Source organism: Struthio camelus, chromosome 4 (genome assembly GCF_040807025.1).
Source record: "Struthio camelus isolate bStrCam1 chromosome 4, bStrCam1.hap1, whole genome shotgun sequence".
Lineage (NCBI taxonomy): Eukaryota > Metazoa > Chordata > Aves > Struthioniformes > Struthionidae > Struthio > Struthio camelus.
The window spans coordinates 22,320,508-22,347,154 of NC_090945.1; the positions used below are offsets into that span (position 1 = coordinate 22,320,508).

The 26,647-nt window shown below is 39.5% G+C and overlaps 2 protein-coding genes across 3 annotated transcripts in view; one reads left to right on the plus strand and one right to left on the minus strand.

Moving 5' to 3' along the window:
* Nucleotides 1–6,533, minus strand: part of UGT8 (UDP glycosyltransferase 8) — a 46,718-nt gene extending 40,185 nt beyond the window's left edge. Inside the window, exon 1 of one of the 2 annotated variants that reach the window (XM_068941769.1) lies at nt 6,381–6,533. In XM_068941769.1, the coding sequence (XP_068797870.1) occupies nt 6,381–6,441 (61 nt within the window). In that variant the 5' untranslated portion in view covers nt 6,442–6,533. Of the gene's footprint in view, nt 1–5,899 lie in introns of both variants that reach the window. The other variant, XM_068941770.1, reaches the window with a different exon arrangement.
* ARSJ (arylsulfatase family member J) overlaps nt 4,509–26,647 on the plus strand; it is a 219,623-nt gene continuing 197,484 nt past the window's right edge. The window contains exons 1-3 of the mRNA XM_068941761.1: nt 4,509–4,851; nt 7,008–7,145; nt 13,033–13,092. The gene's annotated coding sequence lies outside the window, so the exon portion shown is untranslated. The remainder of the gene's footprint in view (nt 4,852–7,007; nt 7,146–13,032; nt 13,093–26,647) is intronic.

The following is a 26,647-nucleotide window of genomic DNA, read 5'->3' on the forward strand; positions in this document are numbered from 1 at the left end:
ATCTACATGTTGTTTAAATTCTTCTCATATTTAGAACAGTATTCGGGCCAAAATTCCTGTTCCTCACGCATGTTTGATTTGGACAGAAATGCTGCACTGATCCTTTTACAGTGGAAGCTAGGAAAGACTTGATTTTTCTCCAGATTTAAAAATTCCTCATTTGAACACTAAATTGTGGGGAGAATACGTGCGCCCTGGAAAATGAAGTTAAAGGTAAGTAAACAACAGCACAGGAGAAGTGACCTTTTTTAATGCAAATATTTCTACATTTTTTGAAAGCTGTTATAACTCTTTTTAAAAATAGCTGTATTTTAAAAAAACAGTGCTCGAAAGCACAAAGACTCACTCGTTTGACTTAAGCAGTACTCAAATGACTTTTCCAATTTCAAACTGGAAAAAAATCCCACCCATTCCAGCAGATATGAAGGCAGTTATGACTGCATTTTAATTAAATAAGTCCTTGAAATGAATTACAAAAATTAAAATTTGTAATTTGTAATTCATTTCAAGGACTTGCCTATTGTTTGAAGGTTTTGCGACACCTACTCACTCAATCCACACGTATAACAAATGTATGAAACACTAACTTCTTAAATATTATGTTTGTGGATTTACAAGTGAAAACAATTTCACTCATGTCTTAAATAGTCTCAGGAACTCAGAAGTCCTCCACCCTTTTAAGCTCACATTGCTAACTCCCCTTAATAAATACGCTGAGACACAACCTGCAGCAGGCTTCAAGGGGGGAGTATTTTGGTTTTTGTTTTAAATACATTGTTTCACCAAGGCATGGGGCTCATCTTCAACCCATTTCAGAGCCTGAAATTGGCTCAAGACTTCCCACCAAATTCTCCCTTCACTTGTTGATGAGGTTCTGACAATCAGATGATTTTGTTTTCCCTTCCTAAGTTATTGATTCCTTTGACTGAAACTATTCACACACCAGAAGAGATCGGCATAGAGCAAAGAAGAGAAAAACTACTTGTTCCATTATACAAATAAAATTATGCGCATGACAGCAACTGTTCTACTTAAGGGAACTCACAATAAATCAGGCAATCACAACTTTTTGCAACTCTAAGCCACATCATTTAGGAAAAAAACCTATACTGTTTTTTAATTCCCTTTTTAACCTCTTAAATCATATCAATTACATTAAATTCACTTGCTAAGTTTGCAAAAATATAATGTTTTGTGAGTATATTTTCCATTTAAAAAAAAAAATCACTTATTCCCATACAGAAAACACCTTTTGAACTAGGCTAGTAGCTGTTCTCTTTTTAAGAATTATCTACTCTATCCTAGAAGGTCATCATCTGGCAATGATGTTTTATGTGCCCCTCATTCCCAGGTATAGTTAAGGGTGTTGTTTCTAATAACTAAACAGATTATGCTGAGTTATTTCATAAAACCATAGGTAATAATGTCAACTTTTCCCTTATTCAAGGATTAACATAAATTGTATCTGTGACAAGTTATTAAAACCAGTAAAAATTTCAAAAGCCTCTAGGACACAACACTTCTTTCTTTAGAGCCAGTGTATTGGAGAACTTCACCAAGAGACTTCCCTGTAATTAGCAAAATTCAAAATGATTAGCGTGATATGACTACGTAAAAGCAAAAAGAAAGTTTCAGGATTCCTAGTGACAGAAATTTCTTTCTATTACAGATTATGAAACCTTAAAAAGTAGAAAACTAAAGAAATCTTAAGGAACCTGTGTGAAAAATAGTGATCAATTCCAATGAAGTTTTCTGCACAAAGCTGCAGATGAGTTTAAAGACTCCTTACCTATAAAGGGTATTCATGGTGTTTCACACACTGAGCCTTTAAGATACTCAGCACCCAAGGGTTACAAGTCATGACATACTAGAAACATTTGGTCGAAGAGCTCCAGAACCCCTGATGTGTCACAAGCCCTGGAATCTCACTCCAGACCTAACCGCTCTGGGCTTGGGGGGGGGGAACGCATACTTCAGGAGAGAGAACTCGACTTTCAACGTTCGAGTACGTTTTGCTTCCTGGAAAAACAGGGAGAAGAGCCCTCTACCATGTCTATTCGTAAACAACACTGATCTGCACCAGAATTTGTCAGTTTTCAGCCCAAAGGTAGTTTCTTAAAAATTTTCAGCGTGGCATTTTTTTTTTAAAGGACAAAAATCCACACAAAAGAACGAGTGATTTCAAACGCTTTCTAATACTCCAGTATTTCTCAAACACTAAACCTATTTTCTTCTTAAATATCACTCCATAGTACTACAACAGCAATAAAAGCATTTCTGTTAGGGTTAGAATCCAGAGAGAAAAGCTATTTCATTTCGTAAACATCTCTTGAATATGTTCTTACAGTAAATGTCTCAATAGCTTTTAATACTGTAGTGTGATTTTCTAGTAAATAATTGACAAGGGGCTCATTCAAGATGGAGCAGCTAAACTGAATCCTTGTTACTATTCTAAGGGAAGAAATCTGACTGAAACACCCATGTGGAAAGAAGACGACCCTAAAAGGCCCCAAGCGTAAAAGAGAAAGAAAAGGAGGTGTGGTCAATAAAATACACAACAGTTAAAATCACGCATGGCGTAGCTCATTGCTGGGAAGGAGAATTAGAAAATCATCAAGTTCGAGTAAGAATTTTTATTGGAGTTATTAGTATAATTAATTGCAGAACATTTTTGAAGTGGTAGGAGTGTTTCGGCAGAACACATTATCTGTACAAGACTCTGCAGATACAGAAGGATGTACATACACAAAATTATGCTTAATGGCATCATTTTACAGATGATGCGGCTTACCACAGCACCTTCTTACATAATGTCTGCACATGTAGAAACAGAACTACCACAGCAAGACTCTGACAAAGGTACATTTGATTTTTTTTTTCTTCTCCATTCCTGGAAGTAAAATGTATTCCTAGACATCAGCCAAATCAATCTGTAGCAAAAGATATAATACAGAGAATTATGACACGTTCTCGTAATTCCTCTTTGTAAGTGAATTTAACTGTGATGTCACGATCCATAGCTCTCCTTCGCATTCACTTACTAACCCAGTAGGTTTCCTCCAGATGAGCCAAGTATCATTCCAAAGGGTTGATTTGAATAACACTACCTCTATGTATTTTAGATACATTAAATATCGCCTTACGTTTTGTGAATGTGGTACTTTCGGTTTCCCTACATAGTAACTAAAATACGTGAATTTATCATAGGGTACCAATATGGAATTATAACAGAACCCTGCCTTGATCGCAGGCCAAGCGCAAATTCAATCTGCAGTGTCAATGACTGCCAGAGAACCAGGACAATAGCTATTAGCCATCCACTAAGTAGAAGTTGCCACCAGTGTATGAAACTATTCCACTGCTTAGTGGTCATTGCTTTAGTGAATCAGCTGCCTCCAATCTCCTCACACAGGTGAGGACTCTGTATTACACAGCTGAGCTGACGTGACTCAGCCCCTCATGCATAATAAGGCTGCAGGGATTATCTCCAAAGCCACCTTCAACCCCTTGTTAGTTCCAGTTTCTCCATCCAAACCCTATTGTAGGGCAACTGCTCAGAGCGGTCTAAGAATGGAAAGATTAAAGAGTATTTACAAAACATTTTAACATGATTCTCCCGTTAGGTTCTATATACTTAACGGACATGTATCACAACAAGAAATCCTTTTCCTTTCTCATTTCATGCAAAGAACTTCTGTTTACTGGCAAACGTTGCATAAAAGTCAAACATAAAATGCAACACGTCAGACCACATACTCATTTCCCAGCATTTCATAATTAAATCGTGCACTTTCTCAACAAAAATATGTTCACAATAGTATGATACATCTGAAAGAATAATATGATCCTAACATGGATTGGTTAGTTTTAAAAGAAATGTCACTGCAGTATCCAGTATTCAGTTTGAATCAATGACTGACACAAAAAACAAAAAAAGGAACTGCAAGTTAAGGTTAATTGCATACTATGGGGTGTTGATGCTATAAAACTAGCTCAGCTAAAATATAAGTGACCTTGCATGACCATTGTTTGGGAAACCAGGTAGGCAGTTTCAGATAAGAAATGCAATTAACAACAATTTTAGATTAAACGTCTTAAAAAAAAAAAAAAAGTGTTCCTATTCCCAAAACAGAATCTCCTAGCCATAACACCAAGTATTATAAAAAACAAAAACAAAACCCAAAAATACTACTTTCAAGGTGTTTGTTAAGGGGTGAAAGAGGTTTAAGAAACTCTACTGCTGAAGTTATCCAGGGCTATTTATTCCTAGGCAACTTCAACAAGCATGCAAGACAGACCCCACGTTTTTAATGATTTCTTATTGTTCTGAAGTCATTGTGAGTACGCACATAATTAAATCATAAAAGACAAAATACTAATAGCAGTTGAAATAGTGACATTTTATTCACGTTTCTCTTAAAAGTTGGTGGGTTTTTTTTTTTTTTTTTAAATCTGCAGGGGACACATAGCAGCGATTATGCAACGTTCCCTCCAAAACGGCGAGGCAGCTTGGATCAAAAAACTCAGTTCACTGAAAGCACAGCTCACTCAAGACATGTACCAGGCTAAAACATTCATACAGAGGTTCCTAACATTAAGTTTCCAAGTTTGCAGTTGGGCAATAACACTAGGCACCCACACGCCAATGTGCCTGCCCGACTTTACACAACAGCTTTAGGATGTGTGACAGCGACAGCCCCTCATTACAACACCATGAGCCCAGCAACTGCTCTTAGCAGATAACCGGGAAATCAAAACTAAAACTTAAGCTGAAACTGAGGTAAAGCCGGTGTCCTCCTCAGCGGGGCCTGCGGCAGCGCCTCGCTCCACCGCCCGGCCGCCGAGCGCCAGGTAACGCGCGGCGGCGGCGCCAACGGCCGCCGCCAACGGCCGCCGCCAACGGTCGCCACGCAGGCCCCGCCGCGCGCACAGCGCGGGCCCGGCGGCCGCCGGCCCTCGAAAACTCCCCTCCCCGGCACCTACTTCTACCGCTTACTTCCCTCCCTGAACTTCTCCCAAGTACCTACGCTCAGCTAAGAAACGGCGTTAGTAAGTGTTTGCTTTAGCGTTAGTATCGCCGCGGCCCCTGCTCCCTCCCTCACACTACGACTTCAAGGCGTAGGGCGGGCACCTGCCGGGTGAGGCCCGGCCCGGTCCCCGCCGCTGGCGCAGGGCCGCCCGGGCGCCCCCCGCCCTCCTCACCGCTGCGGCGACGCAGGTAGAGGGCAGCCGGCGTGACAGACCCCCCCCCCCCCCGCCTCGGCCTGCCGCCCGCCCCCGAGACGCTCTCCCACACAGGTGCCATGCCCAGCGCCCAGACCCCTCCTCAGCGAGCGGTCGAGCTCCCTCCCACTTCCCCCTTCTAACCCCCCCCAACAGCGGCCCGTGCGCACTTCAGGGGAAGGCAAAAAAAAAAAAAAAGTCCCCCCCCCCTTTTTTTTGGCCGGGAACGATGCCCCTCAGCACCCCCACAAGCGCACCGCGCTCCGCCGGGTCACGCTGTCCCCTCCGCCCCGCTCCCCTTGCTCAGGGACACCGCATCGCCGCTGCCTCCCTTCCCCCTGCGGCTTTTCTTGTCAGCCCACGGCTTCCTCCCCCCACCCCATCGCACCCACTCCTCCCGACCCCTCCGCCGCGGGGTGATGCAAGGCACCTAGACTTCCTCTTGCGTTAAGGAGGGAGAGAGGAAGGAAGGAAAGGAAGGGAGAGAGTGAAAAAAGCAGCAAGGTGAAACGAGAACCTCCCTCCGCACCCACCTCCCCGCTGCCGGCGCCCGGGCAGGGACCCCTTCCCCTGCCCTCCCCGCGCCTCGCCGCGGAGCCGCCCCCGCCGCCTCAGGGGCAGCGGGCCGGGCCCCCCTCCTGCTGCTGCCCCCCGGGGTACTTCCGACCTCCCTCACCTCTGGCTCTTCAGGGCCGTTTCTGCGGGTCGCTGCCTCTGGTAATAAGCTGAAGACCGGAGCGAGTCGCTTCCCGCTGCTCGAGGCTCCGCTTGCCGCTCTTTTTTCCCCCTCCCCTTCAGTCGAGGGGGCGCGGAGGCTGCACGGCTCCGTGCGGCCCGGCCTGAGGCACCGCTCCCGCCGGAGCCCCTCCGCTGCGGCGCCAGGCCCGCCTTGTCCCCTCCGCCCGGGCTTTGCTGCACCTGCTGCGGGGCTGCGCTGTCCCTGCGGCGCGGCGCGGGGCGAGCCGAGGAGAGGGCACCCTCGCTCCGTCCTCCCTCAACTTCTCATCACTTCCCTCTGCCCCCGCTCCGCTCCGCCGTGCTGCCGCCCCGCCGGACGCATGCACCGGCACTGCTGTCGACCCTCCTAGAGCCGGCAGCCGCCCCGGGAAGATGCTGCTGCCGGGTCCCCCAGTCAGTCAAGGAAAGGCTGCCCTCACCCCTTCCCCTCGCCGGCGCGGAGAGCTGCCGTCTGAGTCCCCAGGCGCCCTCCTGCCCCATGCACTGCCCCGGCTCCCAGGACAGCGGGGAGCTCCCAGCGGGGCAGGTCCCCTGTGCCCGCCTCTGGCGGGTGGGACTGGGGCCGCCCTCCGCCAATCAGCCCGTGCGCGGCCGCGGGAGGTGGCTCAGCGCGGAACCGGCGCTGCCGGGCCCGCCCGCGGCCGGGGGAGGAGGGGGAGGCGCTGCGCCCGCGGGCGCGGCTGAGGCGCTCCCTACGGTGGCAGTAGCTGGCCTCTTCCTCCGAGCTTCCCGGGCTCCTCCCGTGCCTGCGGAAAGCCGACCACGCTTGTGCCGATGTGTTGAAGCGCACGCTGCGGAGCGCGGCCAGTTTGCGACGCACCAGCCCCCGCTCCTCTGGGAACCTGCATCTCCACACGGCGTAACCGTGAGGTGCCCTATCTGAGCAGGTCCTTCTTTTAACTGCCAGCTGGCTTTGCTTGAAGACACAGCACACGCACCTAAAAACTCCCAAGCCTGGTTCTGTACTTCGTTAGAGCTAAGCACAGTTACCTAATTCATCCTAGCTGCTTGAGTCATGTATGGTCATTTATTTTCTCCTCCTGCAGGAAGGAGCGCTTAGCTCCCTGCTGCCCTTGTCCCTGTCTAGAGAAGGCTGACCCAAGGGATGTAATACTCCTACATACGCTGTCCTCTATCCTCCTGCCGAAAAGCCACCAACACCTGACAGAGGTTAAATATTAACGGTAATACCTGAATGCTTTTTTGTGTGTGATTTTTTTCCTCTGTTATTCACTTATTGTGTAATATAAAGGTAATCTCACAGCTGAAGGCAACAAGACACGCTCCCTGCCACACACATACTTTTAAAACCCTAGCTTTCCCTAGCATTGGTTTATGTCATAAATTGAAAAGTATTTTATGGACCCACCAAGCTACATGCTTCTTCCTATTCAACGGAACAGAAGTCTCCAATGATTTTTCTGGTTTGACAAGAAATCAAGGTATTCCTTTAGTAAAAGTAAAGAATGTTAAGTTATATTGGACAAAATAAGAAACTTACTGAAATTTGTAATCCATCTTTAAGTAAGATGAAAGAATGCCAGAACATAAGCTTTACATTGGTTCCCTATGCTAGTTAGGACGGCTTGCAAAAGAAAATGAAAGCTTAGTTTTATCCAAATTAATCTAGTTTGTTTAGGACATAAAACTTCTTATGGTATTCATTATAGAGTCTTTTAAAAACTCTTGTGTTTCTTACATATAAAACAAATCAATAAAATTTATCAAATCTTATCGTCCTATATGATACCTAATTAAAGTTAAATTAGGTGTTAGGCTTTAGAGGGTGAGGCTGAATTTAATAGTGTTAATGTGATGCTTGGCATTGAGGTAAATATTTAGGAGTTTCTAAAAATCAGGTTTCTGAAGTTAAATACCCCAGAACCGAGGCACGTAGAACCACTGTTCTGTTGAAAGTTGTAGTTACTTCTAGGCAAAATAATTTTCAAGCTGCCAACTGTAGGTAATAGCTGAATGATTTCAACTCCTCCAAATATCTTTACTATCTTCTAATTCCAGTGAGTAACTTATTTAGTAAAATCCAGTTAGAGCAGAACTACTATTAGGTTAACGGTCGGTGTAAGACTAGATTTGAACCAAGTGTAAATTTTGTTCAGACTTCACTGAGACATGTTGATAATCTCCTAGGTGTTTCTGCATTCTTCTTGTCTCTTAGGTGGAAGCTTTACTGAAGTAGTTCCTGCTGTGGAAGTAGTAAAGCTGAAAAGTGACTATTGGTGCAGTTATCTAGGGAATTTTACTAAAATTACCCACTAAGCCTTGATTAAAAAAAAATTCACCATCTTTCTCTGGAATTTCTTACTCAAAATGTGTTGTAGTGATGGTAATATTTTGCACTTATTATAAATTACTTAATACTCTAATACTAAGGGGAGAACGTGACCGATAGGACCTTCAGTATTCATCACCTCACCTTCCACCTTTCTTGACAGCAAGTCAAAGTTGCTGGATTTTATTAATGTTCTGCCTTCCCAGTCCCCTGGCATAGGTCAGATAAAACATTTTACTTAAGCTTAAGGCGTTCAGAGTTAATGGCTTCTTCATAACGTTGTAAGTTTATTTTAATATGATGTAGCATTTCTGATGGAAATGCTTTCCCAATTTCCACAATACCAGGAGCCCACATAAATTCTAGGACTTGTTAGCAAATACTCCGACTCAAAGTACATGTGTTTGTCCCGCCTTTGCCTGTTTTGGTTACATATTATTACAAAATTGTTTCTATTTCAAACTCCATCTGTGTACAATTTTGCATATAACAATTTTGTATTTCTTTCAAAGATGATAATTTTCTTTGTTTAAGGGAAATATATATGGTAACTAATGTTGTTATACGCCTGAAAAATAAAGGGATGACATATACCTTGACAGAGCAATGGATTATGACAGGATAAAGTGTTTCAATCTATGTCATGGCAACGAAAGGGTTAAAAGTACAGCTCATGCAGTGAGAGCGCCTTAGAGGATCAGAATTGTCAGTATTCACCACGCTTGCTGCTTCCAGAAAGTTAGTTGTCAGCAGACCCTAGGTATGCCAGAGGATCCTGATCTAAACCCACTGGAGGGTGAGGGAGGAAAGACTGTATTAATTCTGGGACTTTGGAGACTGTGGTCCTTGTAACTGACTTTTAAGTATAGACCACTGTAAGAGGACTGATCCTTTCTTTCTGGCTCTGAGGAGAGTATGGGTCAGGCTGAGAGCCACCATGTTTCAGGTTCTCTATGGGAGGCAAATGTGGATGTTTTGACTTGGTTGTTGAAGGGCCTCAGAATACTGTATGTTTGAGAGCAGTGGTGCTACGTGTCTGGGTTTAGGTCTTATGGAATTACCCATTAAGCCCTTATTCTGAAAGTAGGGCTCCTTAATATGTAATTGCACGTAACCTGTGGCAATGACAGTACATGCTTCCAGCACTTGAATGTCTATAGGGAATCAATAGCACCTGCTCTCAGAGAGACTGACTTTTGGATTGGAACAGTATTTACTTGCTTGAACATTCAGTTAGTATAATGTCAGTTTACTATGTTTTTTAGGCAGCTAATACTATAATGATTTATTTCTTTATAAAGAATCCAGATGCACTAAGCATTGATTATCTGGCCTTCAATGTAAGTTATAAGTACAGAGATACAGTACAGTTTGAGCAGGAAGTCTTCTAAGGTTCCATATCACAATCACTTTCCAAAGTAATCAAATCCAGAATCATTAAGTTTTGTGGTATAATTATTAATATGCAATAACAAATTTTATATGTCACATTTTTACATCTTTTTCAAATACTGGGCACTCCCAGAGTCTCAATTTATCTTGGGATATTGGTAGATAGAGCAATATTTTACTTTGGAATAAAGTCTTGTACATGACAGTTCCAATTTTTTATTCCCTGGCTTGGTAACAGTACTGTGATGTCCATATATTCGTCTTACATTAAAGACATACAAATGAACTTTTCAAAGTGAAAAGTGTGTATAATGCAAAGTGTCTTGATATTTCTTATATGCAACTGTCAATACTGAAACCAGGCATTTTTTCCTTCAGTAAATTCTGGCATTTTCTGTATTACAGAAATTTTGGAATCTTGGAATTCCACGTTGTGATAAGGAAATTGCATTAAAGTAAAATTATATAAAGTCATAAAATGCTATTAAAATGAAGTATTTTTAATTTTCAGTAATATTTTACAAGGCTAATAAACATTATGAAAGTGTTTTTGAACAACCTTCTGTCCAAAGGGACAACTTAATACTATTTTTCAAGAGAGAGATTTCTTTCATTTGCTTTTAAGTTTGATGCTCATGTTAGTAAAACTCTTTACCAATTAAGGAACACGGAGTGCTAGTAAAAGCATATTGGCATGAAATGTTTCTCTGAGGGATTTCAAACTTGACTCTACTGGATGAAAGTGCTATTTTAAGAAGTATAGCAAGAATGCAGTGGTTGGAGACCACCGTTTCCTGTTTGCAAATCTATGTTTTCTTTCCACTGCAGTTCTTTATTACTCTCATAGGATTAGGGAAATATTATATTGTTAATTGCAGATTTGTGTTTCTGCAAAACTAGTTGATTGGATTGAATGATGTACGCATATTAAATTGAAGACTATGTCCTTTGTCTTTTTTTTCTCATTTGCACTGGTAATACTCATTTCTAAGACTTCTGGGTCATGATGATTCACATACAGTTCTTTAAGCGTTTTTTCTAGTGCCTTGATTGTTTTGACTGTACATGTGCTTATTTTAAGAGCTTCTTCAGAGCAAAATAGAAATGTAACCTTCTTCATAACTCACTTAAAATACAGTGTTAGCTAATTTTGCTGTTAACTGGGATGAGATCATAAGCAGCCAAACTAATTTATTTAAATAAGGTATTTATTTCTATTGCCTTGCCAATTTGTCAGGTGGAACTAATCGTCTGAAATGTACATTATTCGACTTAATTGTAGTGTTTACCAGACAACCATCTCTTCCACATCTACTTGCCACATCTAGTGACATTGTTCACAGATCCACATAAACACAACAGAAGAGTTTGCCTTTACTGCGGGCAGCTGTTGGCCCTGTTATCTCGCGTGTTTGATGCTATCACAAAAGTGACATTTACTCTACTTGCATTATTCTACCAAAATTGTGTATTACAGATATGAGTGGTGCTTCCCAACGGCAAATAACAACTATGTGATCGTGCTATGTTTTGTGGATCTTATATGTATTAAATGGTAATTTCTAATGAGCTGCTGCATGTCAGGGTAGTAATAGAACATGAGGCTTCTCTGTCAGTTTTTCACTTAGAGGAGAAACGTGTGAAGCAGCCACAGGTGTTCTCTCAGTGCAACCTGCTTGTTTGCAAAACATGAGTTCTCTTTTCTGGAACAGAAGCTTTAACCAAGGAAGGGGGAATCCCTATAAACCAAGCTATAGTATCTCATCTTCTATTAATGCTTGTCTGGCAGTACTCTGACTTTCTAAGGAGATTTTAATTGTGCTTATCTGCTAACCATAGGCTCAGAACACTTTCACGTAGAAGAATGTTAAAAACATTAATGCCGCTTTTTTATGCTTCACTGTAAAGGACATACTGTGGTTAGAGCAGGTACAGGGAAGACCACTTAAAGTGATGAAGGCGATGGAGCAGCTGCCTTATGAGGAGAGGCTAAAGAAGCTGGAGCTCTTCAGCAGGGAAAGGAGGAAGCTGAGACAAGATAAGGTGAAGGTTTATAAAGCCATTAAGGTAGTAGAGAAGGTTGATACAGAGCTGTTGCTCACCACTGAAGAACCAGGTGACGCTCATTGCAATTAGTAGACTATCAAAACATTAAAAAAGATGGGAGAAAACTCTTCTGAACAGGGAGGCAGTGAACTTCCGAATTTTGTTAACACATGAAGTTGTGAGTTAGGCAATTTGAGCAGGTTCAGAAAGGGATTAAGCAGCTTCATAGCCCACAGGTCCATAAACAGATAGCAAAGGCAGGGTTGTACCCTTCAACTTTCCAAATACAACAGCTGGAGATGCTTTAAGGGAATAAGAAGGAACTGATTGCAGGAAGGGGCTGGGTCACTGTACCCTCTTCCCTAAAGGGCATCTTCTTTTGCTGCTGTTGGAAGCAGAACAGGGGGCTGGAAAGACATGGTGCATCCAATAGGGCTTTTCTTGTACTGAAAGCTCTCAGCTAGAAAACATACAAACTCATAAATTGAGTTTTTTCCTGTTAGTTTGCTCTTGACTTAAGCAAAGTTCTGTATGTGAGATTGTAGTTGGAAGATCTCTAGGGTCTTCTGTTTTTCCTACTCTTAGTAAAGATAGGTGAGTGTGTTTTTATAAAAACTGAGCTCTGGAAATTAAAGTGTATGTTTACACATGTCTGAACTTTTTAAGTATAGATGTTAAGCTGAAATGTAATTAATAGACAAGGAGTGTGAGGTGTGGTTTGCATGTTTGCCGATTGAGTCGGTTTTTGTTTACCTGTTCTGGTGATTTTTTTTTTTTGTCCATTTATTTGTTTTGCACTTAGTCACCATTTAATCAGTTTAAAACCTGTGTATCTCTCTGTATCATTCTCATCAGTATTAACAAGCTTCATACTGCTATTTTAATACTATTCTTCTCACATTGCACATATTGCTTTTTAAATTGTGCAATAACCATTTCTTCATCATGCTTTTTTTAAAAGAAATGTAGAAGTAGCAAGATGTGTTAGGATTTTGACATTACATGCTTTAATTTCAAAAGAAAAAATCTACACAGGAAAGATCTTGCAGAAGGTTTTATTTATGATTGTTGTTTCTATCCATAAGCTTCTCTTTTGCCTTATGACCCTTTTCTAAAGGGAATTCTTGAGGAATTGAAATTAGAGTCAAAACCTGAAAAGCTATTATCCTTCAGATGAAGGTTCAAGCACAGGAAGATTGTTACATCTTTGAGCAAATTACTTCAGGTGAACTCACAGAGTGTCTGTATGGGCTTAACCTGATTCAAGGATTAGCCTCAGTATGTATTTTTAATTGCAATTAGAAATGCTTTATTATTTACAAATATAATTCATTATTTTGCAGACTTCCAAGCTCTGTGCAAATAATGCCATTTACAGCCAGCCTTATGCCCCTTAAAAGAAGGTAAGAGCTACAGTTTTATCTCTAAGTTTGAGGAAAATAACATGCAGCAGTTATTGGTGATTGTCTTTTGTTATTTTAAGGTGTCCAAAGGTACTGTAAAACCCCACGTGCAAAGTCTGTTACCTAATGAGACTTGCTTAGTTTCATTAGCTTGTTATTACGGTAGCATTTTGTAATCTGTTATTTATGCATAAAACCTTATTTAAGAAGAAAAAAGGGTCTTTTAAATATTTAACAAAACTTGATGTTAGTGCTAATTTCATATCTAACAAGTTGCTGTTTCAGAGTGACTTGAAATTTTTTTGGTTTGTGAGCCATATATTGTGATAAGTATTGAGCTCAAACTCTGAGTGCAAACAGAGATGGTAAGTCAATCCAACAGGATGCCTGAACATGCTTTGTTTTTATGTTTCCTTGATAGATGGCTAGGAGGTACTGATTAGGCTTACAGATATAGTTATAATTAAAAAAACATACCTGACTGTAAGTTGTGGTTGATAAAATTTTCCTCTATAATCAGAAAAAGTGAGTGTATAGCTATTAATAAGATGGTTAGTAGTGCTTGGCTGTGTTTAACATGTGTTTGACTGAAGGAAAAACAGGCAATGAAACAAAAAAAGTATTACTCCAGCAGTATTTTATTATATTTGATTCTTGCAACATTTCTTGTTGATAAAAGCGTAGTCTTACGACACCTACTTGAAGGAAAAAAAAAAAAAACAACCAAGTCCAAGAAGCTCTGTGCATCTTGTTTGTTCTCTTTACCTCACTTGAAAGGCAAGAGTGGTGAGTAGAGCTAACAGTAGAACCTCAATAGGGACTCAAGGAAGTAGGTAATTCAACTGAGATCTAACTGGTCATTCAATAATGGGATAATTCACAGAGGGGTGTGTATTTGGTTTTGTGCATCATGAATGGTTGTTAAGGGTGTTCATAGCCTTAATTGTGGAGTGACAAAGTCCTGAAAAAAAAAAAACTTATTATTCGCTTTGAAGTGGAGTTATATGTTTGTACAGTGTTTCATGCAGGTAGGTGGTTGTCTTTTTTGCTCTCTTTTGAGAGGTAAGATGAGATGAATAAGCCGTATTGGGCTCCCTATTGCTATTTCTTTGTATTTGTAAGGGTTATGGTGTTCAAAGGTTGAGGCTTTTATTTTCAAGTTATCTTTGGTCAAACACTTAACACAAACCTTCTTAAATTAAAATGATTTCACTTTTCTTCTTTTAATTCGTGAATATTATTTTTAGGAATACAGGCCTGGAAAGGGCAAACGATTTGAGTACTTTGCAAGTACATAAAGTTGATGACTGGTTTAGAAAAGCCTCTGCTGACTACATGCTAAAAATTGTTTTCATTTTTTCCTCTGTGAACTTTTTTTGCTTAATGATAGCCCAAACAAAATACAGAAACAAATTGATGATACCAAAAAAATTTTAGAACCACCCCTTTAGTCCCTGTCTCTCTGCGACTACTTCTTGTAATGTCCAAAAAAATCTCTATGGTTCCACAAAGAAAACTTACATGTCCAACAAACTCCAGGGTATAAATTCTAGCTTCAGAGGAGGAAAAATCTTTACATTTTTGTTTCTCTATGAAAATTTTCATTGTTTAATGGGAGGGATGTTCCATACAAGAAAAACAGGAAATTTACTGAGTAATCATAAAAGGGAAACAAGAAAGCTCTATCTTGAATTCTTCCCTTTCAAGCTCTAGGTGCCTAATTCACCGTTATCAAGAAGTAAATCTCCTGAGCTACAATTGAGTTGCATTTTTGTCATGAGTGTACATGTTTCTGATGCCTTTCTAACAAGAGCAGGAAGAAATGAGGGGAAAAACATTTCCTGGAAGAACTTCCGACTTCTTTACCTGCCCCCTCATGCATAAGCCGCATAGCTTAACATACGCGTTCATCTAGGGATTTGACACTGTTGCTAAGGAAAGTTCACTGACTCTGTTCCTTGAGCGGAATCTTTCTCCTCCTGTGCCAATTTCTGTTTTATACTTAATGTGATTGAGCGATGGGATCAGGTAACTGATCCCCCTACAAAATAACCTTTTGTTGCTGAGCTAGTTGTAGGCCAGATTAGTTCTCTGCTGTGGTTTACTACATAGCTGCATAAATGTTTGTGCCAGCATAGCTTCAGGAACAGCATGTGTATGGGAATGAAGAGCCCTTTTAGTAATATTGCTGCTACTAAGCAGTAGTCTAAAAAGTTTACTAAAAAGTGTTAGAGCCTGCAGAGGAGAAGAATTCAGGTCCTTCCTTCACTGGAGGGTTGAACATGCCTTTTGTCTCCTAGGACAGTGCTCTAGATGCATGTTTATAGGCTTTATTTGGTAAAGGAATAATGAGCCTCACCTTTTGGGTCTGTTCCATTTGTCATAAAAATACACTTTAAGAAGAACTTGGAAAGTCTATGAAAGACACTGTAGGACTGAGTTTCTGTAACAGTAGGATGGTGGACTCGACTCAGGAGGTCCCTTTCAATCCTAAATTGTTGATTAAAGATTTATTAAACCTGAGAGGGGAAAAAAAAAAATGGAACAGAACTTTTTAGCCTTTTTGTTAGGACATTTGCAGGGGCTACAGGGCAAAGGTCTTTAGTTCCAGCTTCTGGTGATTGTTTAATATAAATACATTGACTTGTTTATATACCAAAGCTAGGAGAGGTAGAGGACAGTGTTTTTCAGTATCTGATATGAAATAAAATAACCCAACAAAATGAAGCAAAGTTTCTGAGGTTAGGCGATGCGGCCTCTGATGCACGTTCACAGACCCTGAAGAGAATATGGTATTTGAAGTGTCTAAGCGTATCTAAACAACTCTTTGCAGTAATTAGTTAAGCTAGTAACCTCTAGCATTAAATTCCTTGAGGTAGCTGCATGCCTTCACTAGCAGTGCCTGTTAATCTCGTTATTACTCTTGCATTCGGTGTGATTGGAAGAATGCCAAATGTACTTACAACATGCCAAAAAGAAGTTTCCCAATATCTGGGTAGCTACCACCGCATCCTCGTGCCAGATATTCCAAACAGATTCCTCACTTGTATATTTGTGTGTTTCATTCTGTAAATATTATGATATAATCTTAGAATTTCATGCTGATAACACTACTACCACTTAAAAAAACAGCAGAAGAGATTTTGGTATTTTATCTTAAGAGGTAACCTTTGCAGAAAGGCATTCCTCTTTGTTCTTTGGCTTCCAAAGCAATGGCCACCCTAACTGAATTTCCTTGTCCTGGTTTCATTTCTGGACGTTCCTATACACATTATGAACTATTTAACACCTTCTTTGCCCTGAAGCAGCTCCAGTAATGAAAGCATTCTGTCAAGGTCTCTTCTGAATGCTACAGAAGCCTCTATGCTTCTTGCACCAAATAGCAGTCTTCATCACATCTACGTGCTATAGGCATCATAATAGATGTTGTTTCTTCCATTCCATTGAAGGAATGGATCGATACTCTGCAGTTCCACCATCAAAATCCCTTTTAGAGGCCCCAGCCTTTCACAACTAAGGCGCTCTCTTGTTTTTATTTTGTAATTGTCCCTTTCTGGAATACCTTCTGTGTAATTTTACATTGGTTGTTCTGAATAACTTCCCTTACAATTTCTTACAAATACAAAATGCAATTATTCAAACATTAGTTCTGTACTGCTTTAGCTGTTTTAAGTGTGTATCTGGTATCATTTTCTAAAATGTTAACTTTTTTCCCTGTTCCTTTTTCACCTATTTCATGCTATCTCTGAATTTGAAGCAAACAGAAAGCTTGTAGATCTGAATATATGGAATGATTCACTTAAGACAAGGAATTTGTTTTGGAACAGAGAGCAAACTGAAATTCCTTTTCTCTCCAAACTGCTCTTGTTAATTTGGTTTTCAGTGTAACCTCCTCCCTTCATATTTAGGGGAGAGCTAAATACCTGAAAAATGATGGGAAAGAAGCTTCTGAGAAGGTCAGGAATCCATTTCCATCTCTCTCAAAACTAGAGAAGAGACTAGTCTTAACAAAGCAAAACTCCAACAAGCTATAAAGAGAACTGAAATTTTTAATTATATCTAGCACATCTGTAGGAAAATCGGTTCCTCTCTTCCACTGATTACATACTTAGCATTTTTCTTCCAGACCGAATGTCTCAAATGAGTAATCATTTATATGTATCTCTGTGTCTTTAGATGAATATTGCATGCACTGACCTTTGAACTTACTTCATATATGTAGTAGTTTAGATATAATCGAATAGCATAATGGCAGATAAGTGTATTAAAACAAGAGGGTTATGTAAACTGAAGAAATGATATTTAAACAAATAGAAGGTATGTATGCTTGATGCTGATGTTCTAGAGAAATTAACAGGCAAATCTCTATTAAACAATTGCAGAAAATAACTAATATAGTACACTATTGAAATATGTATTATCCCTCCTTTCTGATATCCTGAATAAGAATTATGTCAACTTTTTTTTTCCCTAGGTATCATCTTCCCTTTTCACTCTTAGAGAGGAATTCTCAAATGTAGTTTCTCAGATATGGAACTGTTTAGACTGTATCTTGTCTGCATCCATGACCTATGGAGAATTTTATTAATAACTTTTAATAAGCATGATCTTATTTTTCCTACACTGATTGCTACTTAAGGTTCTCTTGAAAATATATTTACTTTCCTATAATTTTATATTCAGGCATTATTGTAATCATGTAAGAATCTTAGTCAGATGCTGTTGTAAGTTATCTTAATTTCCTTTTTGATAAACCTGCTAGACTACGGCAGTTTGTATCCTTATTTTTTAAGAAGTCACAAACATACTTTTTCTGCTCTTTACTTATTTAAAAATAAAAAATAAAAAAAGCCTTAACTGCATTTGGGTTGATGCATATAGTTGATCTTACTTTCTATCTAAAGTACTTAGGAACTAGAACCAGGAAATCTGAGCTCTATTCTGCTGTGCTTGAAATCAGAAACAAGAGAATAAATTATTTTCTACATACCACTGACGTCTCTGCTCAGAAAGAGTCAATTATTGTGTAATCCCATCTGTGTTTCTGGACTACCAGGGAAACCAAAACTCGATAGGACTAAAAGAATGGGTAGATAACTCCTAACAGACATGTCGGTCCTAACTTGCAACAAAGGCAGAGGAAAAGCATCAGTATGATGTCTCAGTGCAGAAATCTTCTAGCTCTTCTGCAGTCCTGTGTTAATTCAAGCTTATAGCAATACATTTCATGAAATTTCCTCCTCATATGAATGTTTTTCTTGGCCTTTATTGAGCCTACAGTGTTTTAATTGAAATTAAGTTTCTGTCACTCTGTACGTTCTCATTAATGCTCCCTTCAGAACATTGAATACTATATTGAACATCTAGCTAAAGGAAACTGAACCTTCTTAGTTTCATACCAAGGCTGTGTTAAAGATATACAAGGCCATCAAGGTGTTTAGAGCAATGACCTGTTACACTTTCTTTTTTCTCATTATCCTATTAATATAATAGGAAACAGAACTATAGGCAATCAGTAAGATATGTTTAAGGACAGAATCTGCTGTTCAGTGAATTTCTTCTATGTTCTAGCAGGAATTTTGGAAATTTGATTCTTTTTATTTGTACAGCATAGCAGAGCTTCGTCAATTTGCAATGTGATGTAAACTCCTCTCCTCCCCTTCCCAAAGAAGGAACATAGTATTGGTTTTTTCTTGTTGTTTTTTTCTTTCATAAAGTAGAAGCTATCCGGATTACCTTTGAGATTCTTGTTCTTGCTTGCTTTATTTTTCTGTGAATAGAGAAGTGTACCAAAATGTGTTATAAAAACGTTTATGTCTAGGTCTGAATATTTGAAAGCCCTAATGAGTCTTTATTTAAGCAGAAGAGGGATCTGCTGCTTAATTCTACCTGTATAGAAACTTTGAAATGAAGCTTTGGAGATTCTGGCTATCCACAGTAGCTATTGGCAGAAACAGACAGGTCCTTGATGTTGGAATCAAAATCATATAGGTTGGAAGAGATCTCTGGAGGTCATCTGGTCCAAACCCTACTCAAAGCAGATCATACTGGATCAGGTTGCTCAGGACCTGACCACCTGAATTTTGAACATTTCCAAGGATGGAGATTCCATAGCCTCTCTGGGCAACCTGTCCCACCCAGAGTTTGACCACCCTGATGGTGACAATTTTTTTCCATGTATCTAATTACATTTTCCTGTGTTGAGGTTCATGTCCATTGCCTCTCATACTATTGCTGTGCACTTTCTAAGAGAATCTGGCTCTACCTGCTTTATACGTTCCCATTAGGGGCTGAGGGCAGCAAATAAGATCTTCTCTGAGCCTTCTCTCCTTAAGGCTGAACAAGCTGAGTTCTCTCAGCCTCTTCTTGTATGTCATGTGAACGGAGACTACAAATTGGAAGCTGCCTCTGGGAAGGCAAAGCAAATAGTCATTAACTTAGAATCATCTGTAGATATGTTGCTTTCCGCTGCGTTTTGTACCAGTAGCGGTCTTTTAGGACGTGTATTTTCGTTCCTAGACCTGATATGCAGGACATTAGAGAAGCTATTCATCTGTATTATTCCTAGCTTTGCCCAAGTGTGGATTTTTGGGCCATTTGGCATTGGCAGTGCCAGAGTATGATCAAAAGTTAAGTGATGATGATAAAAAGAGAAAACGTAAGATGCACACAGTAATTTCTGTTACTGCTTGCCTAAGCTCAGGGTTTTGTGTATCCAAGTCATTGAGGAGCAGGAAACGGCTTCCTTTTTTTTTTTTTTTTTTTTTTTTTTAAAACTCTCTAGTAACTTATTTGTGGACTCAAGATATGAGTAACAATTAATACAAATATTCCAAGAGGGGAGTCAGGAAAGTGGAAACCCTTAAGTCGCATTTCTCTAGAATAGTGGGGGGAGACTATTAGTAGAAGGGGGAGGAGTCATTTGCTTCTGAGCTGCTGTTTTGAATAATGAAATTTCTATTCCCTGGAGAAGAAAAGCTGAAACAATAGAGCTGTGTTTACAGTAAAATGGTCATTTGTCCAAACTCTGATTTCTGGTTCATCAGTACCTCTTTGTGAGAGGTACCTCCCTAAAATATGCCTTTGTCTCAAATGGAATGCGACCAGGGGCGTGTAGTGCAAGGAGTTTCAGTTGGGCAGGCTTAAACAAACAATAAGACCATACAAAGGCTGAAATTAAAATGTATATATTTCTTCTGTGCTATGTTCTATTCATTACCTGATTAAAGCACAAGCCAAAACAATATGGCTTGAAAATCACAACCAGATGAGTTGTATGTCCATACAGCAATATTAAACACTTTTGAAAACAAAATGCAACGTATTTTAAACGTCATTCAAAAGCCAGTTGCCAGGCTTTTCATTCTGTTTGTTTGGTGCTGTTCTAAATTATAGAAGTAGTCAGCAAAGCTCTCTTTATCTAGTCACAAGGACAAACACCAGCTTTCTCTTTTCTCAGACCACTGAGCCTAGTGATCCAGTGTTATACTTGGAGGAGGAATACGACAGGTGGTAACTGAGGTGGCTTTCGGCCACTTTCAGTTTACTATGTCTATGTTCTCAAAATGGCATCTGCTTGCCCAGAGGCTGCGTTAGTTTATTTTCTTCTCCCCATGCACCGGTACTGTTTGTTGGGAGCAATTAATATGTATTAATACGGTGTTTTGTTGGTTATATCCCTGTTGTGATAGCAGACTGCTTTAAGGCTTTCTTTCTCAGTCACAGAACCATAAACTGGCCTATTCCTAGTGGAAAATTAGGATCAATTGTTTAATGGCATATGGGATATGTTTCATAGTTCTATTTGTTGTACTCCTTTCTCTCTGTACCAGCATATTGACCTTGGCTGGTAGTTTGACTTAGTTGGTTGATTCTTTTTGAATGCACCATCTAGTGGTAAAAGCGCACAAGGAGGCTTGAGATCAGGAGTTTGTTTCTGCTTGGGTGCTTTCTTTCTGTGTTAACTGTGGTAAATCTGTGTCTTTTTTTTTTTTTTCCTTTGCTAAAAATACAAGGCTCAAGAACATTCCCCCAGATCCATTTCCAGTCTAGCTCGCATTTGGAAACTACTTGGCTATATCCCACCTCTGTGTTGCTTATTTTTGCCAAATGCTTAAGTCAAACAGAATGATGATTGAGAAGTATTAAAGATGATTGCTGTATCATAATCAGATTAAAAGTTGAAAATGTACCACTGGGACTATAAATCACTGCTGTAGAGGCAGATTAGACTGCAGCGGGGCTAGGTGGAGGAGAGCTGCTGTTCTGCCAGCTGTTTTTTTTTTTGAGTACAGTGATTTACATATGTTTTTGATGCAACAGATCTCTAACAAAGTAAATAAGATGGAAGGATATTGCAGTCTCCCCGACAGAAAGACACATACCAGAAGGCTGTCTTCCAAGGAACAATGTGTGCACAGTTGAGAAGCAGGATGTGAAATGAGGATAAGGAAGGCAGGCAGAGGAGAGACAGCTTCTGCCACTAGTGATGAAAGCAATTAAATAATTTTATTTTGATTCCTAAAACACAAGAATATTAATTTTTTTTAACAAAATGAGAAATGCTTATGAGTGGCTAAATTTCATTATCACTGACAACCCCAGGGATGAGCAGATGCTGTCACAGCCTGCTCTCTTGCTTGGATGAAATTCTTCCTCTGACTAATGGGGTCTTTGAAGATGTATCTCTAGCCCCCCAGAATAATGCCGCCTTTCCTTTTCATCATCACAATTTTATAGGTGACCAGTGGTGTCTTTCAGTTTCATTCAAAATATTAATAAAGAACAATGATTTTGATCAGCGAGTATGCAAATACTTACAGAAATGCAATAGCTTAGCAGATAAGTTGTGAAAGACTTGTCCTACAGTATGGTGTCACCTGCTTTCTGGAGCATTTGGAGAGGGAAATATGAGCCTGAGTCCCATTGGAAGGGGTCCTGTCCTTTGTGACCCAGGAAAATGACCTTTAATAAGCTACTGAGTAAAATTAGAGCTTTAAAATTGCTGATTATAGAAATAGTTTTAGCCTAACTCATATTCGCTTTTGTACCAACTGACACCATGATTCTGGGTGAATAAATCAACAAATGAAAGAAAAAAGTTGCTATGTTCTAATTATCATGCTGCACACTGTATCTAAAATAGAGGGAGCCAAAACATTCCTCAGATGGGAGCGTCCTGTGTTTTTATGCTTACATATTACAGTTATTTGCTACAAGAAAAGTATAACACATGTATGTTAATTTAGGCATATGATTCATTGTTAGCATAAAGACTTCACTGAGTTCTGCCGTAATACTGCAACATTATATTGTCGTATAAGCTTCCAGGCACAGATGTGAAAAAGGATGAAAGACAGCTGTAGGTTACCTCCCTCAGTCTGAGTAAGGTGCAGCAGTGATGCAGTTATTTGTCTTTAGAGTACATAGCAAGAGAAACATTGCTGATGAGCCCATTTTCATCTGTTGTGGGACGAAATCTCATAAATCTTTTCTTAAGTTATAAAAGAGGGTGTATCCTCAAAGTATGAAACTATGAGCTATCTATCAGTAGATCTTAATTTTTGGCTTAGCCATCAGAAAGGATCTGCTGCTGTTCACTCGTTTCTTTCGTGCCAGAACAGATGGCACAGAGGCAAAAGGTGCTGGAATAAGTCAAGTCAGCAGAGCGGTCAGATAATGAAACAGTGTCTCTACAATTATGTGACAAGTAAGGACATGATGTTGATAGTGACTCAGAAATTCTTTTGCAACCCATGCTGCAGTGTAAATGTTGATTAGAAATAACCCTCAAAACTTGACTCCAAATTATAATTAGATGTGAATTATCATACAAACTTTAAGGCATCTGTGAAACAGTGTGTAAGTGGTATTAATGTGGTAATTGCGTACTGAATTGTGAATGGCAGGCAGAAGTTACTGAAATGGTCTTAAGTTGCATAGTAAACATGCATCAAAAGTCATAGATAAAAAATTTTATGCATAAAGTATGACAGCAGCTTATGTTGATCAAACTATGGCGTATGTGGAGTTGCAATAGTGCAAAAAGTAAGAAGACATTGCTATCTATTTCTTGAGTGTGTCAGTGATGAGATGCTCGCAGATACGTGCCCTGTATCTACTTAGATGCATGCATTTACAGACAGCAATACTCCTGTATCTGTGTGGCAAGTTAGTGAGGATGACGACTAACACGAGTAAATAGTCATTAGTAGAGGTGCTCCTACTCTGTATAATAATAGACTTGACTCCACATGGAGATGATGCTACATGTCTTATTAGGTCACTAGCCCTTGTAAGTGCATTGAAGGGAATTTTCATCAACTCTTGCATTATTAGTCATTAACATTAATTGACTTATGGGATTTTAGAAGAGGGTGTGTGTGCGTGCCAGTGTAAGAAAACAGACAATGACCCTTGGACTAGGATCTTCAAGGCTCCTTTACTACAGAAGCAACAACCTGGAAACCTTCTGGTCCCAGACTTTGGGTGTAAATGTGGATGAAAATCTGTGCTCAGTTTACCTTTTGAACAGTCAGACAAATTTCCACTCATTCTAGGTTTCAAAAGAAGTTTAAAAAAAACCCTAGTATATTGCCAAAAAACACTTTGTTTAAAGTTGTTAAAACTAACATTTTTCAGTGAAAACCTGTTTTACAGTAAAACTTCTGAACATCTCCAAACATCCCTGGCAAACCTTCCCGTATATAGTCTTTCCCTTGTATTCTGATACTGGCTTGTGTTACCTCAAAGCTCTACCATGTAGTTTCACTACGGTTCTGAGCAAACTTTACAGCAATATTAACAAACAAGAAGAAATGTATATTTCCATTGCAGTATGACGCCAATCTAATCTAGCCAATCAACAGGTCTTTGGATAGCTATTAAAAGTCCAGATTTCATTCTGAATCTGGACACGCGTGGGCTCTGCCCAATACGGAGAATTTGTCACTATCAGATACAGATTGAAGATTAACAGTATCATATATATTTCCCAAGAAGGGCATTAAAACTTTTTACTTTTAGGATAGCTCTGATTAAAGGATCACCATAAAGCTCTGTTGAAATGCTGATGATTTGATATAGAATACTATATATATTGTAAAAAGGTACTGTACAACATAACAAAGTGTCTCTTCTCCTGGACTTCTGCGTCAACATTTGGTCAGAATACATTTACATTGGTTCCCACGTCCTTTCAGTAATGGTCTGTCAAGCGCATGTCCCCGGAGAAACTTCAGAGTGTAGTTCTTGATCATTAATGTTTGCCAGAAACTACAGCCATCCAGGAAATTTACTTTGGCTCTGAAAATAACAAATTCTATTTCTTGGAGTTGCAGGTGATGTGATTTATTTCTTCAGAAAAAAAATCCACGTATCAGAGCTAAGACATTTTTAAGCAGACAAATTAATTTCAGTGACAGGCATAAGCAGGAGGGGTCCAGTTGCTTGAACTGTAGAGAGAGGACAGGGTTAATAAAGGTGAAACAGCCTCTCTCTCCCACCTGATACTACAAAAAATGGGATAGCTGTTGGTTTCCTGTAAACATCTGTTTTTTATGTATGCAACACATAACACCATCATGCAAATGGTAGTGATTAGCAACAGAATTTACATCCTACTACATTTGATATCATGACAATATATGCTATGAAAGGAAATACAGAATGAAAATCTACTGACTGATACACAGGGAAGACAAAAACACAGTAAGCAAATACCCAGTGTGGAAATGTGTTGTAACCAGTACTTTGCTGAGGCAGGAACAATGCAAGTAAAACTTAAGTGCATGAACTTTGCCAAAAAAAAAATACTAATTCCCATTCCAAGATTGCAACATGTAGTAGATGAAGCATTTGGTAAATTGTTACACTGTTATAATAAATGACTGTTAAAGGTTGGAAAATACAATACTATTTTTAAAAGTTATGTCTAAGGGCTAGTGTTATGTAGCATTGCAATGTCAAATAATGTTCTACAGAACTGATTTTTATATATGCCAACTATATGAGACAAGAAGCTACAATCAAGATTCTGACATCTCTGGAGTAGTCTAATCCCTTGGATTTTAGAGACTGTGTTTACCTGATCAGTTTTCAGCCAATTCAGCGAATTTGGGGGCCTGCAGTAATACATATTAGCCCTGGAAATCAAGGAACCATAGTAGCATCCTACTCTTCATTTCCAACAGCAGCCGGGCAGGGAGGGACCTCAAAAACACAGGCAAACTACTTTGTAAAGTAGAATTATTTGTACGAGCTAGCATGCCACGTGGTTGTAGTTTCTCTTCAGGTAAAAGACTATACAAACTGCAAGTCATTCATTTAAGGTTTAAGAAGGCTGTGATTTACAATCATCGGTTAGGGCACTGTGCTAATAAGCTAACTATTTCTTCTGTGCCAACAAGGTGGAGGTAGAATAAGGACTCCTTTCTTCAGTTCTGTGTGCTTGCAAGTCAGTCAATTCATTTTGTGCAATTTCTTATTTTGGCTGAGTTGATCCCCATCTCTCAGGTAGTGCTTGCAATACCTGACTAACGTTCACGCCAAAGTGTGGTGGCTGGTGAATAACTTGGTTTCACAATCATGGCTTCATTAATTTTTTTTTTTTGTTTGTCTTTTCTTGGCTTGTTTTGTGGAATAGCTGACAAAATAACTTTTTTCTTTTTTTTTCCTCTTCCATAGAGCTGCTTATCTTCCCCTTCCAGGGGAAGGACGTCAGAATTTACCATTACTCTAATCTCATGATAACTCAGTGAGGCAAAAATAATAATAATAACAAAATAATAAAATAAAAAAGAGAGTGAGTGAGGGCTGACTGTCCACTGATCTGATTACCTAAGCTGATAGTTTAAAAAAAAAAAAAAATTGCTAAGACCTTTCCAAATGTGATTTGTTTTAGTGATGAGTTGTTCAGACTGATGCAGAAGAATGTTTATTGGTCTTACACAGAGAGAGTTGTTATGCAGTATATCTGCATGTTTTCATTCATAAAAGGATAAACTTGAATACCTCAGAATTAACGACTCAATGCACTGAAAACATAATTCCTTATGCTCCAAGCAAGAAAGCAGGGAGCTGGGAGAAATTACAGGGGAACAAAGATATTTTCTCAGTTGTAGAGCTCCTGCAGTAGTTTCAACTCCTGCTCTTTCTGCATCCCCACTGAGAATACTGCGTCAAAGACCCAAGATTCTGCACAACCCTTGTATCATTTTATGCAAATTATATAACTTACAAACTTGCAGAACATTTGTGTGTAACTTTTAAACTAGAATGAATAGCACTCTGTAGATTTACTGTAATGAGACATGACATATCCTAAGTAAATTAATCCTTCTCTTTATTCACAGGGCTGAGCTCACGTGTGGCCCCATTAAAAAGCTTCTAGTTAAGAGATTTTTGCATGCTCAGTCATCTTGCATAGTGTTTTAGGCTTCTTGGTATTCTGCAGTCTGTGAATATTAATTCACACAGGTAACCTTTTATTGGGTCTTTTGTGGTCACATGCCCAAAAGTTTGCCCAATAGATGGTGTTACCTCTCCCTACAAGCCT